This window comes from Hemibagrus wyckioides, linkage group LG18 (genome assembly GCF_019097595.1).
Source record: "Hemibagrus wyckioides isolate EC202008001 linkage group LG18, SWU_Hwy_1.0, whole genome shotgun sequence".
NCBI lineage: Eukaryota > Metazoa > Chordata > Actinopteri > Siluriformes > Bagridae > Hemibagrus > Hemibagrus wyckioides.
The window spans coordinates 3,763,106-3,782,118 of record NC_080727.1 but is presented as its reverse complement, the minus strand read 5'-3'; the positions used below and the strand labels follow the sequence as shown (position 1 = coordinate 3,782,118).

At 39.2% G+C, this 19,013-nt stretch overlaps 2 protein-coding genes across 9 annotated transcripts in view; both read left to right on the top strand.

Moving 5' to 3' along the window:
- The first annotated feature begins 749 nt into the window (after positions 1-749).
- LOC131369140 (E3 ubiquitin-protein ligase RNF186-like) lies at positions 750-2,110 on the top strand. Its single transcript, XM_058415604.1, has one exon. It carries the CDS (start codon positions 750-752, stop codon positions 1,416-1,418), a length of 669 nt encoding a protein of 222 aa, XP_058271587.1. The 3' UTR covers positions 1,419-2,110.
- A 5,458-nt stretch (positions 2,111-7,568) lies between these two features.
- Positions 7,569-19,013, top strand: part of grin1a (glutamate receptor, ionotropic, N-methyl D-aspartate 1a) — a 35,965-nt gene continuing 24,520 nt past the window's right edge. For 3 of the 8 annotated variants that reach the window (XM_058416504.1, XM_058416502.1, XM_058416501.1), the window contains exons 1-3: positions 7,572-8,266; positions 15,731-15,865; positions 16,260-16,436. In XM_058416504.1, coding sequence (XP_058272487.1) covers positions 8,018-8,266; positions 15,731-15,865; positions 16,260-16,436 — 561 coding nt within the window. In that variant the 5' untranslated portion in view covers positions 7,572-8,017. Of the gene's footprint in view, positions 8,267-15,730; positions 15,866-16,259; positions 16,437-19,013 lie in introns of all 8 variants that reach the window. The other 5 variants (XM_058416499.1, XM_058416497.1, XM_058416505.1 and 2 more) reach the window with 4 other exon arrangements.

The window sequence follows — 19,013 nt, the reverse complement described above, 5'->3', positions numbered from 1 at the left end:
AAAAACTGTATGTACAGTAACTGTACAAAATATCTATCTATCTATCTATCTATCTATCTATCTATCTATCTATCTATCTATCTATCTATCTAATTTCTCTTTGGGAAATATTATGCATATCATTAACAATATTTTTGTAAATGGATATCACAGAAACAGATTCTTAAATAAAGCAGTAAACTATATGTTGCTTGAGGCTCTGATCTTTAGCCCCTACTCATTTTCCACAAGCATACACAATTCACAAAGAATAAAATTGATACAGCAAAGAAATGCAGGCTTTTTCTCACTGACCTTATTCATTCTTTCAGAGGTCAGCACCTTGATTAGTTTTAGACTCAGTCCCAGAGGGCTTTCAAACAGCTCCACCTTTAAAGCGATAAGCAAGCTAGAATAAACAATGCTCCTTCCTTCTAGCGCTACTCTGAAGCCGGTCTTGCATCAGCAAGTTTGAAATGTTACAGACGATAGAAAAGCTTTACTGAGGAGAGTAAAAGGTTTCGGTGAGCTACTTTCCAAAACAGGGCACCTTTTTTCTAGAATGTGTTTCTCTCACTGGAGCCATGGACCCTGAAGTGTCTCATTCTGGAAATCTAGATCAGGAGAGAAAACCTGGATGTCCCTGCAGTTCAGATTCATTAAATCCTTGTGTTCAATTCATTTCAAATCAAGGAATAACAACAGGAAGCACTGGGATTAAAGAGGAGCCATGTTTGAGTGTTGAAAACCCAGCTACAGATGGACCAAACATGAGTGAAATTCACCCAAGGGAGTGTTTGGCTCAAGAACCTTTGCTTAATGAACATTTTAATATCCTACGTCCTGATGAAAGTGAGTACACGGTGTCAAGGACGGAGAGGACAGGTGGTGGGATCAGCAGGACGCTTGGCTGTTTGAATCAGGAACCTACCGACTCTGCTGTAGACGAATGCCCGATTTGCACCGAGCCTTACCACTCCAAGGGTGACCACAGCGTTGTGCTGCTAAACTGTGACCATACCGTGTGCCAGCGCTGCTTGGCCGTCATGCTCAAGCGGGCAGCGGACTGCTCTCGAGTACAGTGCCCCCTGTGTCGGCAGAAAACCCCGCTTCTACAGTGGCAGATTTACAGGCTTCAGGAGGATATAACCTTCTGTACAAGTCCTCCAAGCTTGACACCGCAGTCAGAACCAGAAGTCGGTTCAGGGTTCTGTTCGACTCTGGAGCAGTGTTTGCTGGGGCGGGCTGAGACAGCCCGAGTGTGTGGATGTTTCGAGTATCCTCGTGGACTCGTACAGGCCATCCGGGGCATGCAGAGACGGTGCCGGTGCTGCTATGTGGCTTTGCTAGTGATGCTATATATGGTAGAGCTGAGCTTTCTGATGCTAGTCTTTCTTCCCGTCCTCGTGCTCGTTCTTCTGTTCACTCTCACAACCTAGAATGAGGACACTGACCCAGAGTGAAGGAAAAGCAAGGCCTTCTGTTGCAGAATGTGTGAATTAATAAACCTATACAGGCTTGACAAACGCGCTTAAAGGAGCAATATGTGATTTTAGCATACTACAGCAGCAGTACAACTCGTTTCCACTCCCTCTGTTCAAAACACATACATTTTTCTTTGAATATGATCCACTGCCTTAATCTAGAATTAAAGTGTAAATGGGTTATGAAATTAAAGCAGCAGTATGTAATTTTTAAGCATGCACTAATCATAATTTTACACTTTAGAGACAAGAAAATTTGTAATGTGGTAAAAAAAAATGTTTTAAAGTGGCATGTTTTAGAGTTATGGGGAAGGTAGAGATGAAAAATAACACATTGTTATTGTTTAACATAGTTATTATGATGAATCCAACACAGTATGAACAGAGACGGGAAATAACATGGTAGAAATTGAAATCATTTTGAACGGAGGATGGGCGGAGTCGGACAGCTTCATCCGATATGGAGGTGGAGCCCATTTCTGGCCCCTAAAATCAATAAATAAAAGCCAGAAATGAAAAAATGTGGCCATGTTTATACAAAAGCAGAATTGTGCGTCACATATTCCCTTAAGTATCTTTAAATGTATATGACAATTGAAGGTATAAGAACATGTTTAGACATCGCAGACTGCACCTTTAATTGAATTATGGTCAATTTTATGTACTTAGGAAGATCTACTTTAACCTTAAGAAGCTGGAACTTGATTCAGTATCAGCTGTCAGTTTAAAAAAAAAATAAAAATATATACAAATGAGGACGATGATTTCTTTCTGTCTAGTTGTTGATTTGATGAGATCTTTTTGTTCTGGTGTGAAGTATTCCTCCCTGCCTCTCAGCGTCCTAGTTTTTGGAGGAACAGATTTGACATAATTTATAACCATAGCAACCCTCCGAAGTTGGTGCAAAGCCACAGATATTCAGTGGACTTGACTCATGCTGAAAATGTCCTTTTTTCCCTTTGTGACTGTGATCCCACTTTCTGATCTGACGCATAATTTGGTTTCGAAACAAGACTTCTGCAGGGACACATGGGACAGGGACACATTTTTTTAAATAGTTAATTCATGTATAATATTTATCAAAATATTCCTAAAACACTCATGAAGTGAAAAGTGACATGAAATGGAGGATATTTGGATTTTTAATTCCTTTAATTTTTGGATTTTGGATTTTTTAAGGATATTTGGATTTTTAATTCCCTTTCATTTTTGGATTTTTTAAGGATATTTGGATTTTTAATTCCTTTTAATTTTGGGATTTTTTTGAGGATATTTAGATTTTTAATTCATTTTAATTTTAGTATTTCGGATATTTGGAGGCTATTTGGATTTTTTTAATTCATTTTCATTTCTGAGTTTTGGATATTTGGAGGATATTTGGAGGTTTTTAATGAATTCAGGCTTGAAAAGCTTCAATTTAGATGTCTGCTGTGTATTAAGCCTCAGACACAGACGTGTCAGTTTTGCTTTCTGCTACAATAAAAGGCAAAAATGGCTTATAGTCATTAATAATAAACTGCCCATCTGTGCCCTTCTTCTTGAGAGCTGCAGCTTTAGAGAGCTTTTCTTTAGGGTTTTTAGAAGCTGAAAAGTCGTGCATGGGTGGGAGAAAAAAAAGAAAGAGCGCCTCCTTCGTTCTATTGGGTTTGATTTTTTAGAGACGCATCCTGTGAGGTCAGTTTCGTTTTCTGGTTCCACAGCCGCTTCTTTTTTGCTCTCCTTTATCTCTTCTCTGCAGTAGGAGAAATCAGCTCAGGGAAAGAGGTGTGTCAGCCTTCTCCCATAGAGTGCCTTTACTATTCTTTACACTTGTGGGTGGTATAGTGTATATATCTATGTGTGTGTGTGTGTGTGTTCTTTGGCAGGAGCGTCATTATATAACTGCTGCAGTGCAGCCTGGCCCAGCTGTATTGATGTGTCAAGCGGTGGGAGGGACACGAAGGTCTTGTCGCTTGCCCAGTAAGAGCGATCCAGTCTGAGTGATCTCAACTCTTAAGAGCGAGGGAACACACTTCAGCACTTTCACACACTGAACCACTTATTCATAATGCATACCTGGAGTATTCAGCTACAAAATGACCTGGCGTTCTGAAATCTCTCTCCTTTTTTTTTCTCTTTCCATATCACCCACCACTTTTAAATGCACAGGCATACTCGATAAACTTTGCCCGGCTATAAATAAAGTGCTCCCATGTGGCGCGTTGGCCTAATACATTATTTAAAGTTCACAGCGTAGCCTATCAAGATCAATTGCGACCCAATTCACAAATCCCCCATCGCTCCGATGGTGAAACACTCTGACATTCACAGTTAGACACTAGCAATCACGACAGGAATCAGAAAACAGTTTCTGTCCAAGGGGAAATTCATCAGGGATGGATTAAATTTTCGCATCATATGGCATTTCAATTATTGAATCATTAAACCAGATTAATGAATGACTGTAGGAAATTTACTGAAAGAACTTGCTTGCTATACACTGAACATTATGACCACCTGCCTAATATTGTGTCGGTCCCCCTTTTGCTGCTAAAACAGCCCTGACCCGTCCTGCACTGTGTATTCTGACCCCTTTCTATCAGAACCAGCATTAACTTCTTCAGCAATTTGAGCAACAGTAGCTCGTCTGTTGGATCGGATCACACGGGCCAGCCTTCGCTCCCCATGTTTATCAATGAGCCTTGGTCACCCATGACCCTGTCACCAGTTCACCACTGTTCCTTCCTTGGACCACTTTTGATAGATACTGACCACTGCAGACCGGGAACACCCCACAAGAGCTGCAGTTTTGGAGATGCTCTGATCCAGTGGTCTAGCCATCACAATTTGGCCCTTCGTCAAACTCGCTCAAATCCTTACGCTTGTCCATTTTCCTGCTTCTAACATCAACTTTGAGGACAAAATGTTGACTTGCTGCCTAATATATCCCACCCACTAACAGGTGCCATGATGAGATCATCAGTCTTATTCACTTCACTGGTCAGCGATCAGCATGTTATGCTCCTGGTCAGTGTATATACCAGAACAGTGTTGATTTCTTGAATCTGATTGGACAGGAGGATTCACTTTCTATCACTTTCTAACAGCTCTCAGAATTTTGCTGACATGACACATACAGTATATACCGCATACAGTATATTCAGCATTTATAGGAGTCTCAAGGATCTGGGGTGGTGCATAAAGGCAGGATGAGAATGCATAACGTGATTTATTAAGGCTTGATTGACCTTTAAATCTTATTAAACAAACGAAAATCAGGAAGTATACAGAATTAACAGATGAAAACAAATGCTTAGACGTAAAAACTAACACATAACAGGTTACGCACAATCGGATAACAAGCCAATGACAAGAAGGGGGTGGAGACTTGCCCCGTCCCCTGGGACAAGTCACTGTGATTGCTGCGTTTTTTGTTGTCTGATTAAGAAAGAAAAAAAGAAAGGTTAGCGATGGAACAGCTGTTTACAGCTGCTATAACGTAAGTCAGAAGAGGAACCAACTTGACGTTACGCAAAATTAAATGCATTAAAGTCGGACGAAAAGCACAAGCACATTAAAAACATTACATGTTGCACCAGGTTGCATGTTATGGATTGTTTTCCTTAAACAGCATGACCCCTTTGGTATATTTCTATATATAGATATGTTCTAAATACTGAATTGTTTTAAAGCTTGAATCAGCTCCTGCATGGTGCATGAGTACCATTTCATTTCATTAACACCCCGCGTTTACAAAATGCCTACACGAGAATACTTTGCAACTTCACACTCCAGGAGACAGCCTTGTTTCCTTGGCAACCGTGATGTTTTTTTCATCTCTCTTTTCTTCTTTATCATAAGCTATACTCTTTGCTCGGAGTGCATGCTACTTTTATGAAAGGACTCTTTGTTTTACTCTTTAATAAAACCCCTTTTGATGTTAGTGCGCAGAGGAGATATGTAATACAGAAGAAGGACTGCAGAGGCATAATGATCAAAAATGAGCTTTCTGCTTAACATGTGTCTGGGCAGAAGATGCCTAGATGGCTCTCGGCTGGGTTTCGGCGTGATTGAAAATGGAGAAATATGGAAGACTAGGTTACATAATTGAGCAGCTGTGCTTACAGGAATGATTCACAAGCTCATGGCTGGCAATTAGCCTCATGCGAGTTGCACGCAAATCTCTCACACAAGTAATACACCTTGGATGACATCATTGGGTCCAGAAATATCAGTCATTTTCTCAGGGGAAATTGCGGAATAATTTGTTTAAGCTGTCTCCATGTGAAATTTGCAGACTAATGAAAATAAATCTGGCACCGAGTCAGAAACCACGCTTCTGGAAAGTGTGATGATTTTGTCAGAAATGTTTGACCTCGTCCTGGGTTCGAATCCCGGGGCCTTTCTGTGTGGAGTTTGCATGTTCTCCCCGTTTACTCCGGGTACTCCGGTTTCCTCCCACAGTCCAAAAACATGTACATTAGGTTGATTGGTGATTTCCCATAGGAGTGAGTGTGAGTGGTTGTCTGTCTATATGTGTGAGGGACTGGCGACCTGTCCAGGGTCTACCCTTGCCTTTTGCCCAATGTGTACTGGGAAAGGCTCCAGCAGATCCCCTTGACCCTAATTAGGAATAAAGCTGGTATAGACAATGAATAGATGGATGGGTGTTTGACCTCATTGTGGACGTCTGTTACCTGTAGCAAGTCAAAACTTAAAGCAAACCTCGAAGCTGAATCTATTCACAGATTGACTGAGCCTCACACCCTCTCTGGTACCCAAAACCTTTCTGTGTATTTTTACCTCCTCAGTCGAACGGTCCCTAGTCCTTACAGAACATTTGTACAGTTTGGACAACTGCTGAGTCACACTGAGTCTTATTTTTTTTTAATGTCAATTCAATCAACGATATTTTCTTATATGTTAATATTTACTTTTCTACAAATTGTCATAATTGTATTTAACTGAATGGTTTACATTGTCTGGTATTTTATTTCAACTGATATTTCCTAGGCTAGTTTGAGCTATAGCTCACCCATGTACAAAACATCTTAATTCCATTTAAATGAACATAATTTTTTTAGAATATATTTATATCTATTTTAAGTATTTACTTAATGAGGATCTCTCAGACTGACACAAATACATTCAGGGTTTATGGGAAACAAGTCTAGATCCCATCTGCTTGCACCTTTTGTTCCTTCTTAGTTAATTGGCACTTTTTAATGAGATCTCTTATAACATATTTCATGCCTCTTACATTATTTTTTTGTTATATATATATATATATATATATATATATATATATATATATATATATATATATATATTCGTTTAGGGGTTTTGGTTCAGGAAAAAAGCCCCACTATATATTGGAGCTGCGCCTGGGTGAAGTGTGATCATTCACAACGCCAACGCAGAAAGTCCAGGAGCCGCGGGGCGCGCATAGCAGCACGTGCGCGAGCACTATGCAGAGGCAAGAGGTTCAAAATTTTACTCAGGCGTTCTCACCTCGGCTGAGAATTTCAAACGTTTATTATTAGAGTGGTTGGTGTGACAACTTTTAAAAAGCATTGTCAGGAGAAGGGCTCCATCAGTGTGGCTATGTTTGGCTAAAATTTTTGGAAGATTTTAAAAACAGCATCTCATTGCAAGAAAATGCAATACACACATGGGGTCTTATTTTTTTTTGTACAGTGGGAAACAAGTGCGTAATTTTCCTTCCCAGACAAAAAAACGCTTTCGTACCCTTCTCCAAGGCTGGTTTAGGGACACGATTGTCCGGTGATTGCGTTTCAGTTTGGCGCTACTGCAGTGCACTGATGCAAGTCAGATGCAAGACAAATAATTACATTTACTTCATTTACCACACATTTGTAGGCCTTCATAAAACAATAAGACGTGCTGTGTGACACGTTAATAACGGGTTTTTTTGCACAGTAATTGCACTACAAGCATGTACTGAGGTAGTGCTGTATGTGTGTAACGTTCATCGTCCACAAATAAACATTTGGAATTGGTAAACCTGAAATGCTACCAAACAACCCCACCCCCCACCCTATACCCCTGGGAACACCACTGGATGTAAAGATGCATCCACAGACGTTCATGTGTAGAAAGAGTTAGGATGGGTGGGGAAATTATGTACCGGTTAGTCCAGCATACCAGGCCAGCTGTCAGCAGCACCGCGGACAGCAGCTCGGGTCGCTCGCTCCGCATCGCCTCTCACAGCGGACACGCAGCGTTAGGACAGCGCATCACACAATTATTTTGTTCTTGCAGGAAATAAGGTGTGAAATGACATGCCTTTTGCCTGGATGAGCTGGAAACCCCGGTCCATGGAAAGAAGGTGAATATCTCTGCGTGATAAAGGTAGCTTCAATGAAGCAAAGCAGCTCTAACCGTGTAGCTGATACGCGCAGACGCAAACGGAGCGTCGGACCAGTGACCGTGTGCATTCCGCCGCAGTGAGCATGAACCTCGCACCCGGGATTTTCCACCTCTGAACAGTGTCCCCGGTGCTTTTCCTGATCCCATACAGCAATACCTGATTAGGATTTCGGGTTCTTTCCACCATGCGCTTCTTTGTGCTCTTGATTCTGCTCTCCTGCTCCTGCGCTCCGGGTGGCTGCGAGATGAAAATCGTGAACATCGGCGCGGTGCTGAGCCAAAAGCGGTACGAGCAGGTGTTTAAGGATGCGGTGAACCAGGCAAGCGTGGTGTACGGCAGAGACAGGTTTAAACTCAACGCCATCTCCGTCACGCACAAAGCCAACGCTATTCAGATGGCGCTGTCTGTGTGTGAGGACCTCATCTCCAACCAGGTAGGTGCTGCAGGGCTCCGGCTCATTTTCCCATCCGTTTCTTCCCCCATTAATTCTCGCTGACTGAGAGGTATAGGGAATAAACGCGCAGGGCATTGTGGGATAAAGAAGTGGAGTTGTGGTGAAGAAAACTTTTAACTTTATGGAAAAGACCAGACGTGATCATTTCATTCTGTGTTAATGATGTAGCTGATGGACTGGAAAGAACGCTGCACATTTCCTCTCAGCTGATGGATGGACCATTTCATGGATGAAAAGTTGCACAAAAAAATGGTTCAATCAAAAAATTCTGAAGGGAAGCTCTAAATGGGAGCATAGAAACATTTTTTACCCCCTCTAAGAATCATTTATAATATAGAACGATGATAAAATTATGTGCCACATAAAGTATGACACCTTATTTTTTTGGCAAAAAAGAAAGAAAGAAAGAAAGAAAGAAATGTTTAGATTACTTTAAATTGCATTTTATATAAATTTGAACACATTTTTCAAAGCGTATTTCATACAAAATAAAAGTGGAAAAATACTTTACATCATAAATAATAATAATAATAATAATAATAATAATAATAATAATAATAATAATAATAATAATAATAATAATAATCCTACAAACATTCCAGTGTGTTGCTAACATTCAAAAAATATTAAAATATATAACGAAAACATTTAAAAAATATAGTAATATTTTTCAGAACTAAAAAAATCTAATTTTTCATTCATAATCATCATTTTGTGGAAGGTTTAGACAGATCCACTTTGAGACTTTGCATATAATATAGGAGAGAAATGTGCTTGAATAAAGTGAATAATGCTTTACAACAACATTAAAAAAAAGTGAGTCACTATGAATGAAAGGGTTAAAATATAGGAAAAAATATAAAATAAATAAATAAATATATTAGATTCGTTTAAAATAGCTTAATTCATTAAGATAAAGGAATTTATAAATTTGTAATTTATGAAAAAAATATATTCTTAGATATAGAACGTATAGTAAAATGATTTTTTGAGGTAAAGTTATTTAATGGTCTTATTTTGGTGTCATATTTTTTAAGGGTACTGTTCAACTTACGACTCGAAAATGTACCTTCACATGAAAAATAAATAAATTAAAAAAAATAAATCATTAATTGAATAATTAAATTAATTAATGAATAAAAAATATTTTTTATCTGTATATCAGAACCTAAAACACATCCTGGATGCACTGAGAGAGAGAGATACGTAATATTCTTACACAAATTTAAAAATATTTATTTATTTCTATCCCACTAACCCAAGTAGATAATAATCTATAATAATATCACTATTTTACAACCAGGTTCATTTACATAGGAAGCCTCATACTCTGTGAGTCAGAAAGTGATTCATAAAAGAACAATAGTGAGGATGTGCTGACCAAATGAAGCAAAAGGTCAGGATTTATTTATTTATTTTTTTTTTTGCTCGTGTAGGCTGAAGTCAAAGCATTTTGTTCAGAGGCTGAAAGATTAGGTAGTGCTTATATTGATCGGTCCAACTGATCGACACATGACCCTCAGGTCAAGAGACCTAGCGCTTTATAGTGATGCTCTCAAAGCTCACAAAGGCTGTGTGTGTTTGAGTGTGTGTGTGTGTGTGTGTGTGTGTGTGTAGAAGCACACATTTGCTAGTTATTAAACAGATATCCTGACTGTATCTGATCGTAAAGCGCAATTATTGCAACTGTATAAGCCTCACTATGAGTAATAAATGTTCCCCAAACATTCATATACACCCACACACACACACACACACACACACACACACACACACATATATATATATATATATATATATAGATCCGGCCCCTTAATGATACACATTTTGTTCCTTTTATGTGTGTCTTGTAATGTATTTACATGTCTGTTATATCTATGAAGAGTAATGATCTACTTTTAATCTTCTTAAAATCATTCTCACATTACTCTAGATCCAGGAGAATGACTCTAGAGATAAGAAATCCATGTCCTGTGTGTTTTATTAAAGTAACAGAATCACTCATTATGTGAGTGAAAATGAATAGAATTCTTTAAGGTGAGTAAATGAATCTGAAGGTAATGGGTTATGGGATGAATTCAGTAATGTAGAGTCATGTCTGAGGAAGATCTACAGGACAGTATAACGGTGTGGTTATAGATGTGAAGGTGAACTGATGATGATGATGATGATGATGATGAAGGAATGATGCGTTAGCTCTCACTCTAATGCAGTGGCTCTTTAATTATTTTTAACATGATTAATTAGAGAAGAACACTACAGTAACACAAATACACAATACGGTAACACTACACAACTACACAATACAGTAACACTACACACTACTACACAATACAACATAGTAACACTACACACTACTTCACAATACACTACACAATATATACTACACAACACAGTAACACTACACACTACACAATACAGTGACACTACACACTGCACAATATACAATACAGTAACACAACACAATGCACAATACACCATACAGTAACACTACACCATACAGTAACACTATACAACTACACAATACACAACACAGTAACATTACACACTACACAATACAGTAACACTACACACTACACCATACAGTAACACTATACAACTACACAATACACAACACAGTAACATTATACACTACACCATACAGTAACACTACACACTACACCATACAGTAACACTATACAACTACACAATACACAACACAGTAACATTATACACTACACCATACAGTAACACTACACACTACACCATACAGTAACACTATACAACTACACAATACACAACACAGTAACATTACACACTACACAATACAGTAACACAACACACTACACCATACAGTAACACAACACAATGCACAATACACAATACAGTAACACTACACAATACACAATACAGTAACACAACACAATGCACAATACACCATACAGTAACACTATACAACTACACAATACACAATACAGTAACATTAAACACTACACAATATAATAACAATACACACTACACACTACAGTAACACTACACACTACACCATACAGTAACACTGCACACTACAGTAACACTACACAATATGCAATACGCAATACAGCAACACTACACACTACACCATACAGTAACACTGCACAATACACAATACGCAATACAGTAACACTACACACTACAGTAACACTACACACTACACCATACAGTAACACTGCACACTACAGTAACACTACACAATACACAATACGCAATACAGTAACACTACACACTACACCATACAGTAACACTGCACAATACACAATACACAATACAGTAACACTACACACTACAGTAACACTACACACTACAGTAACACTACACAATACACAATACAGTAACACAACACAATACAGTAACACAACACAATGCACAATACACCATACAGTAACACTATACAACTACACAATACACAATACAGTAACATTAAACACTACACAATATAATAACAATACACACTACACACTACAGTAACACTACACAATACACAATACAGTAACACTGCACACTACAGTAACACTACACAATACACAATATGCAATACAGTAACACTACACACTACACCATACAGTAACACTGCACAATACACAATACGCAATACAGTAACACTACACACTACAGTAACACTACACACTACAGTAACACTACACAATACACAATACAGTAACACAACACAATACAGTAACACAACACAATGCACAATACACCATACAGTAACACTATACAACTACACAATACACAATACAGTAACATTAAACACTACACAATATAATAACAATACACACTACACACTACAGTAACACTACACAATACACAATACAGTAACACTGCACACTACAGTAACACTACACAATACACAATATGCAATACAGTAACACTACACACTACACCATACAGTAACACTGCACAATACACAATATGCAATACAGTAACACTACACACTACACCATACAGTAACACTGCACAATACACAATACACAATACAGTAACACAACACAATGCACAGTACACCATACAGTAACACTATACAACTACACAATACACAATACAGTAACATTAAACACTACACAATATAATAACAATACACACTACACACTACAGTAACACTACACAATATACAATACAGTAACACTGCACACTACAGTAACACTACACAATACACAATATGCAATACAGTAACACTACACACTACACCATACAGTAACACTGCACAATACACAATACACAATACAGTAACACAACACAATGCACAGTACACCATACAGTAACACTATACAACTACACAATACACAATACAGTAACATTAAACACTACACAATATAATAACAATACACACTACACACTACAGTAACACTACACAATATACAATACAGTAACACTACACAATACACAATACGCAATACAGTAACACTACACAATATACAATACAGTAACACTACACAATACACAATACGCAATACAGTAACACTACACACTACATCATACAGTAACACTATACAACTACACAATACAGTAACACTACACATTACACACTACAGTAACACTATACAACTACACAATACAGTAACACTACACACTACACACTACAGTAACACTACACACTACATCATACAGTAACACTACACACTACACAATACAGTAACACTACACACTACACAATACAGTAACACTACACAATTCACAATACACACTACAGTAACACTACACACTACACCATACAGTAACACTATACAACTACATAATACACAATACAGTAACACTACACACTAAAAAATACAGTAACGCTACACACTACACAATACACAACACAGTAACACTACACAATACTCAACACAGTAACACTACACCATTAGTACAACACTACAGTAAAACTACATACTACACGCTTTACAATACAGTAACACAACACAATGCACAATACACCATAGTAACACTACACAACTACACACTACACAATACTGTAACACTACACAACTACACACTACACAATACTGTAACACTACACAACTACACACTACACAATAACACTTTGGTGTTTGGACCCCTAAATATAAAACATTTGATAAGTTGGAGAGAACTGAGAGCACTGAACTGTATAAAGCCCCACACATCAGATCTGTTTACTGTGTGTGTGTGTGTGTGTGTGTGTGTGTTTTTAACCCAGAGGCAGTATGTTGATTACGGTCAATGTTTGTTGATGATTGGATGCAGTCCAGAGTCAGCACTGTAGCTCTGTAGCTCTGTAGTTTCTGTAGGGAGGAAGGGATCTGGAGCTTCCTGTGGTATGAACACAGCTGTTACAAAAGCAGTTAGGTGTAAAATTAATAGAGCGTGTGTGTTACAAACTGTTATATAAGAATGATTGTCACAGCTAGTTAAAGTCGAGTGGGACTCTACAGATGAGTAAAGAGCATGGCCTAGATAGAACAAGCGCTCGAAAGCTGTGAAAAATGTGTGTTTCGAATGAATGAGTAAAGAATACAATACTCGGGGTGTACTCTGTTAGAGGACAGTAATCAGCGATGACGTTGACATCACATGAGCTGGCATCAATTTTACCAGCCTGAGGTTCATTATTTTCCAAAAACAGCACATGACTTCATTCCTCTTATACTATATTGCTATTTTTATCCATTTATAGTTACATTTAATAGTGTGGAAGATCCAGAAAAAACAAGTAAGTTCCATTCTTTCATTCATAACAATCATATGCTTAAGGAAAATGTAGAGAAAGGAGGCATCCTCCATCCTCTATCCTCCATCCTCTATCCTTCATCCTCCTTTCTTCATCCTCTATGCTCCATCATCCATCCCTTATCCTCTATCCTTCATCCTCCATTCTTCATCCTCTATCCTTCATTCTCCATCCTTTATCCTCTATCCTCCATCATCCATCCTTCATCCTCCGTCCTTCATCCTCTATCCTTCATTCTCCATCCTTTATCCTCTATCCTCCATCCATCCATCATCCTTCATCCTCTATGCTCCATCCTTCATCCTCTATCATCCAATCTTCTATCCTCCATCCTTCTTCTTCTTTCCTCCATCCTTTATCCTCCATTCTCTATCCTCTATCCTCCATCCTTCATTCTCTATCCTCCATCCTCCATTCTCCATCCTCTATCCTCCATCATCCATCCCTTATCCTCTATCATCCATCCTTCACCCTCTATCCTCCATCCTTTATCCTTCATTCTCCATCCTTTATCCTCTATCCTCCATCCATCATCCTTCATCCTTCATCTTCCATCCTTCATCCTCCATCCTTCATCTTCCATCCTTCATCCTCCATCCTTCTTCTTCTTTCCTCCATCCTTTATCCTCCATCCTTTATCCTCCATTCTCTATCCTCCATCCTTCATTCTCTATCCTCCATCCTCCATCCTCAATCCTTCATCCTCCATCTTTCATCCACCATCTTCTATCCTCCATCCTCCATTCTTCATCCACTATCCATCCTGGGTATTGAAGCGAGCTGGGAGTCTCTAGGGTACGATGTAGTCAGGAGTAGCATTGCATCATTAAAAGCCTGCTTGCGCCAAATTAAATTAAGAGCACTTTAAGCACTCGTACGATGGTTTATGCCATTTATAAAGTGCTGTAGTCATGATTTCTGTGCTGGCAGGCTGGAGAGAAAATGCACAGGAATTCCTTAATGTCCAAAACCTCATCTCATTCATCTCTTCGCTCTCAAAATTAGAATGCATTCATTTTCTCATTTTCTCATTCTCTGTAATGTATTTATGGGGTTGTTTTTTTATGCTAAATTCACCATATATATCTTCATATTTTGAAAATCGGACTTTTTTTTTCTTCTTCACTTCACCACTCTGCTTCGATCTGAGTTGGTTGTGCTTTGTGGCAGATGGTACAAAAGAGATGCCTGAGAGCATGTTGGATAGAAAAACCTCATCTGAGGCCCAAACATACAGTCTGTCAAGATACACCACCATTATGGCGACTCATACAATCCAAAAAAATCTCACATTTTTTGGTGTCTTCCTGTTGTATTTTCACTGAATACGGCCTTATTGCAAGCAGCTGGGGCACTGTTGAATCACAAATGGTGCCAAAGCAATATGTTCGTCATGCAAAAACGATTAGACGGATAAGCAGTGGCGAACCACGCAGGGATTTTTACGTGCTATCGTTTGCAGATGCTGGGATTATTTCACAAAATGTCTTTAATCTTTCAATAATTCCATATATTTTTCCCTCAGCCATACCCAGTGTCCTTAAAAGCACTGAGTCAGTAGAGAGTAGAATTTTCAGCTCTTTTATCTCATATCAAAATCCTAACCAGCCGAATCTGGACAGAAAACCTGGACATTTCATACCACTCACTTAAACAGACATATCTAGGTCGGCTATTTTTATTTTCTCATGTCTAGGAAAAAATCTCTATGTTTGTGCTCTATATTTTGTCTACAGGTCTATGCGATTTTGGTGAGCCACCCTCCACAGTCCAGCGACCACCTCACACCTACACCGGTGTCCTACACCGCAGGCTTCTACCGTATCCCTGTGGTCGGCCTCACCACCAGGATGTCCATCTACTCCGATAAGGTTGGCGGATCAAATGAAATACATGATAGATGGATTTGTTAAGCCATGAACATGTGTGAAATTTACTATCGTGTAATAACCGATACTTGACCTGAGCTAAATAGAGAAGTGGATAAACCACAGAAAACTTGGAATAACATAAAGGAAATACAATAATGGAGGGAAAATAGAGACTCCCTTTAAGAACATGAACGTGGAATAACAGCGTTGAAGCACACAGGAAGTGCAATACGATGACACACACCTGAATGGTTCTTTAAAGCAACAATTAATGAGCCAGAAACAAGCATGGTGTTGCTGTGGATATGGGCGGAGCTATAACAGAGGCACTATGGAAGTTGTACAGTTGTGATAAGTGTAAAAGTTTCTAAGTGTTAGCTTTTCTCCTCCTCAGAGCATCCATCTTTCCTTCCTGCGCACCGTGCCACCTTACTCGCACCAGGCGCACGTGTGGTTCGACATGATGCGTGAGTTCCGCTGGAACCACATCATCCTGATCGTCAGCGACGACCACGAAGGTCGAGCCGCCCAGAAGAGACTGGAGACCCTTCTGGAGGAGAGGGAGACCAAGGTGAGCCATCCTTGGATACGTATAAGCATGTGTGTGTGTGTGTGTGTAACATTGTGCATTTAACAATCTCAGAAGTCTTCTATGTATGTAACTGTTTGCTTTTCTGTTGCGTGAAAAACATCTCGCTCATGCCATTTTGTAAATGTTGGCTATTGCCCGAGGCATCAAACAGCGTCTAATGTGGTCTAATCTAGTTGAAGTTTTGTGCATTTCTTACTCATCTCACATTGCTTTCTGCCATAGTCTAAATCTCCTGAGTCGCTCCACGGCAGGAGCGAAATGAAAATCTTAACCCGGGGCTTTACGAAGCATCACTGGCTCACGAACGGAGCTTATCTTTAATACGCTGTTGCATCTTATTGTATTCTCCAAGAATTCAAATTCAAGACCAGTCAGCAGTTTTACATCAGCATCCAGCAGGGTGTGTTTGGTTGATTGCTGGTTGATTGATGAAAGGAATGACGTCTGTGCTGAACTTTCGTAAGGCTCTCAAGCTAAATCACCATCCCCAATTGACATCTGTGCTATAGTAATTACCGGTGCCCTCTTTGCAGATAGAGAACATTATTAATATAGAGACTATTTCAGTCTAGTCGCAATTAAGCTCCAGAACTGCTGGGAATTGAGGATTTTTTTTTTTTTTTTCCCGGGTGTTACTGGTTTCACAGTAATGTTCCCTTGTGTAGATTAGAGTCGATTGAGCTGAAATTGTTCTCAGACTGCTAATAAAACTGCACTCATAAAATATGCATTGAATTCTGTCGCGGTCTATTAATGAAAAATGATTCATTTTCCAGAGTTTTGCTGTATAAGGGCGGTTCATTAGGATTCTTGCTGGCTCAATAGAAAACGTATATGAAGTAGTTTATATTGTCTGGGATAATTATGGATGTGGTGAAAGAGAGATTGATTCGAAAGGTTAAAAAAACAAAGGTTTATAAGCTTTGCAGTGTCTCATGGTAAAAAATATATATTTCTATAGATGATCTGTTAAGTGAGGAGGATGATGGTAAAGGAATTAAATATACACTGATCAGGCATAACATTATGACCACCTGCCTAATATTATGTCAGTCCCCCTTTTGCTGCCAGAACAGCCCTGACCCGTCCTGCACTGTGTATTCTGACCCCTTTCTATCAGAACCAGCATTAACTTCTTCAGCAATTTGAGCAACAGTAGCTCGTCTGTTGGATCAGATCAAACGGGCCAGCCTTCGCTCCCCACGTGTATCAATGAGCCTTGGCCGCCCATGACCCTATCTCCAGTTCACCACTGTTCATTCCTTGGACCACTTTTGATAGATACTGACCACTGCAGACCAGGAAGAGCTGCAGTTTTGGAGATGCTCTGATCCAGTGGTCTAGCCATCACAATTCGTCCCTTCATCAAACTCGCTCAAATCCTTACACTTGTCCATTTTTCCTGCTTCTAACATCAACTTTGAGGTCAAAATGTTCACTTGCTGCCTAATATATCCCACCCACTAACAGGTGCCATGATGAGGAGATCATCAGTCTTATTCACTTCACCTGTCACTGCTCATAATGTTATGCCGATCGGTGTATATCTCTGATGATTGACTCGATATGGTCAAAAGTGTGTGAACACAGAGCTATAAAGCCACACAAATATTAGTCAGGAGATCTGGGGTCCAGTCAGAGTTCAAGTTCATCTCAAAGTTGTGGATTATTTATTAGGATTGAGGTCAGCACTCTGTACAGGACACTCGAGTTCTTCTGTGTTGTACACGAGCTCAAGGATCTTTTAGTTCCAGTGAAGGGAAATTGTACAATTGTGTCAGATGGTCATATAGTGAATGCTAGGGTTATTTTAGGAAGACATTTGGCAACAACCAACCAGGAGGTTTGCATAGGAAACAACCAGGAAGTGCTAGAACACTGGAGTGTGTGCTGGTATGGAAGTATTCTTCCGTATCACACCTGCAGTGTTGAGCTTATTTACCAAATCAGAAGCTAAAATCAACCTATTCGAATTCCTTTAGACCATATAATGATCATTTTCCAGATCACAAATGTTAACATATTCCCTGCAGTGAACTATTTTCAGCACTTGATGCATCAGAGCGTCAGATACAGCAAGATAAAAATAACACGTATCCCTACTAATGCTGTGTGGAGCAAAACCAGAAAACAGCTCGATGTTACTGTGATTTAGAGTGTCCTCATGAATAATGTACGAAATAAAAGATTAAAGACCTGCGTTTCGAACCAGAAGCAAAAATCAGAACCAGAGTGAAATTTGAAACAGAATTTGACCTATAAAGGCTGAGCTCTGATACATGCAGTGTATATATAGTGCAGAACTGTATGTTCCTGTGCTACAGGAGTTTATTTATACCACTGCAGAATCGCCCCGCTCCGTCCGAGCATGGCTACGGCTCCCCGGAGGCTGTTGCCCTCAAAAAATCACAGGATGAGAAGAATGCAATATGCTGCAGCAGAAAAGCGCCGGCTCCTTCTGCAGTGTCTTTGTCTCTATCCCTAAAGCTAACTAACATTTTCATCTGAATGTTTCTGAGACCTTTTTGTTTCACAGAACTTTCAAAATGTCTCGAG

Bases quoted from the DNA above. Each gene is read 5' to 3' on its own strand.
- LOC131369140 (XM_058415604.1), top strand. From the start codon at position 750: ATGAGTGAAATTCACCCAAGGGAGTGTTTGGCTCAAGAACCTTTGCTT.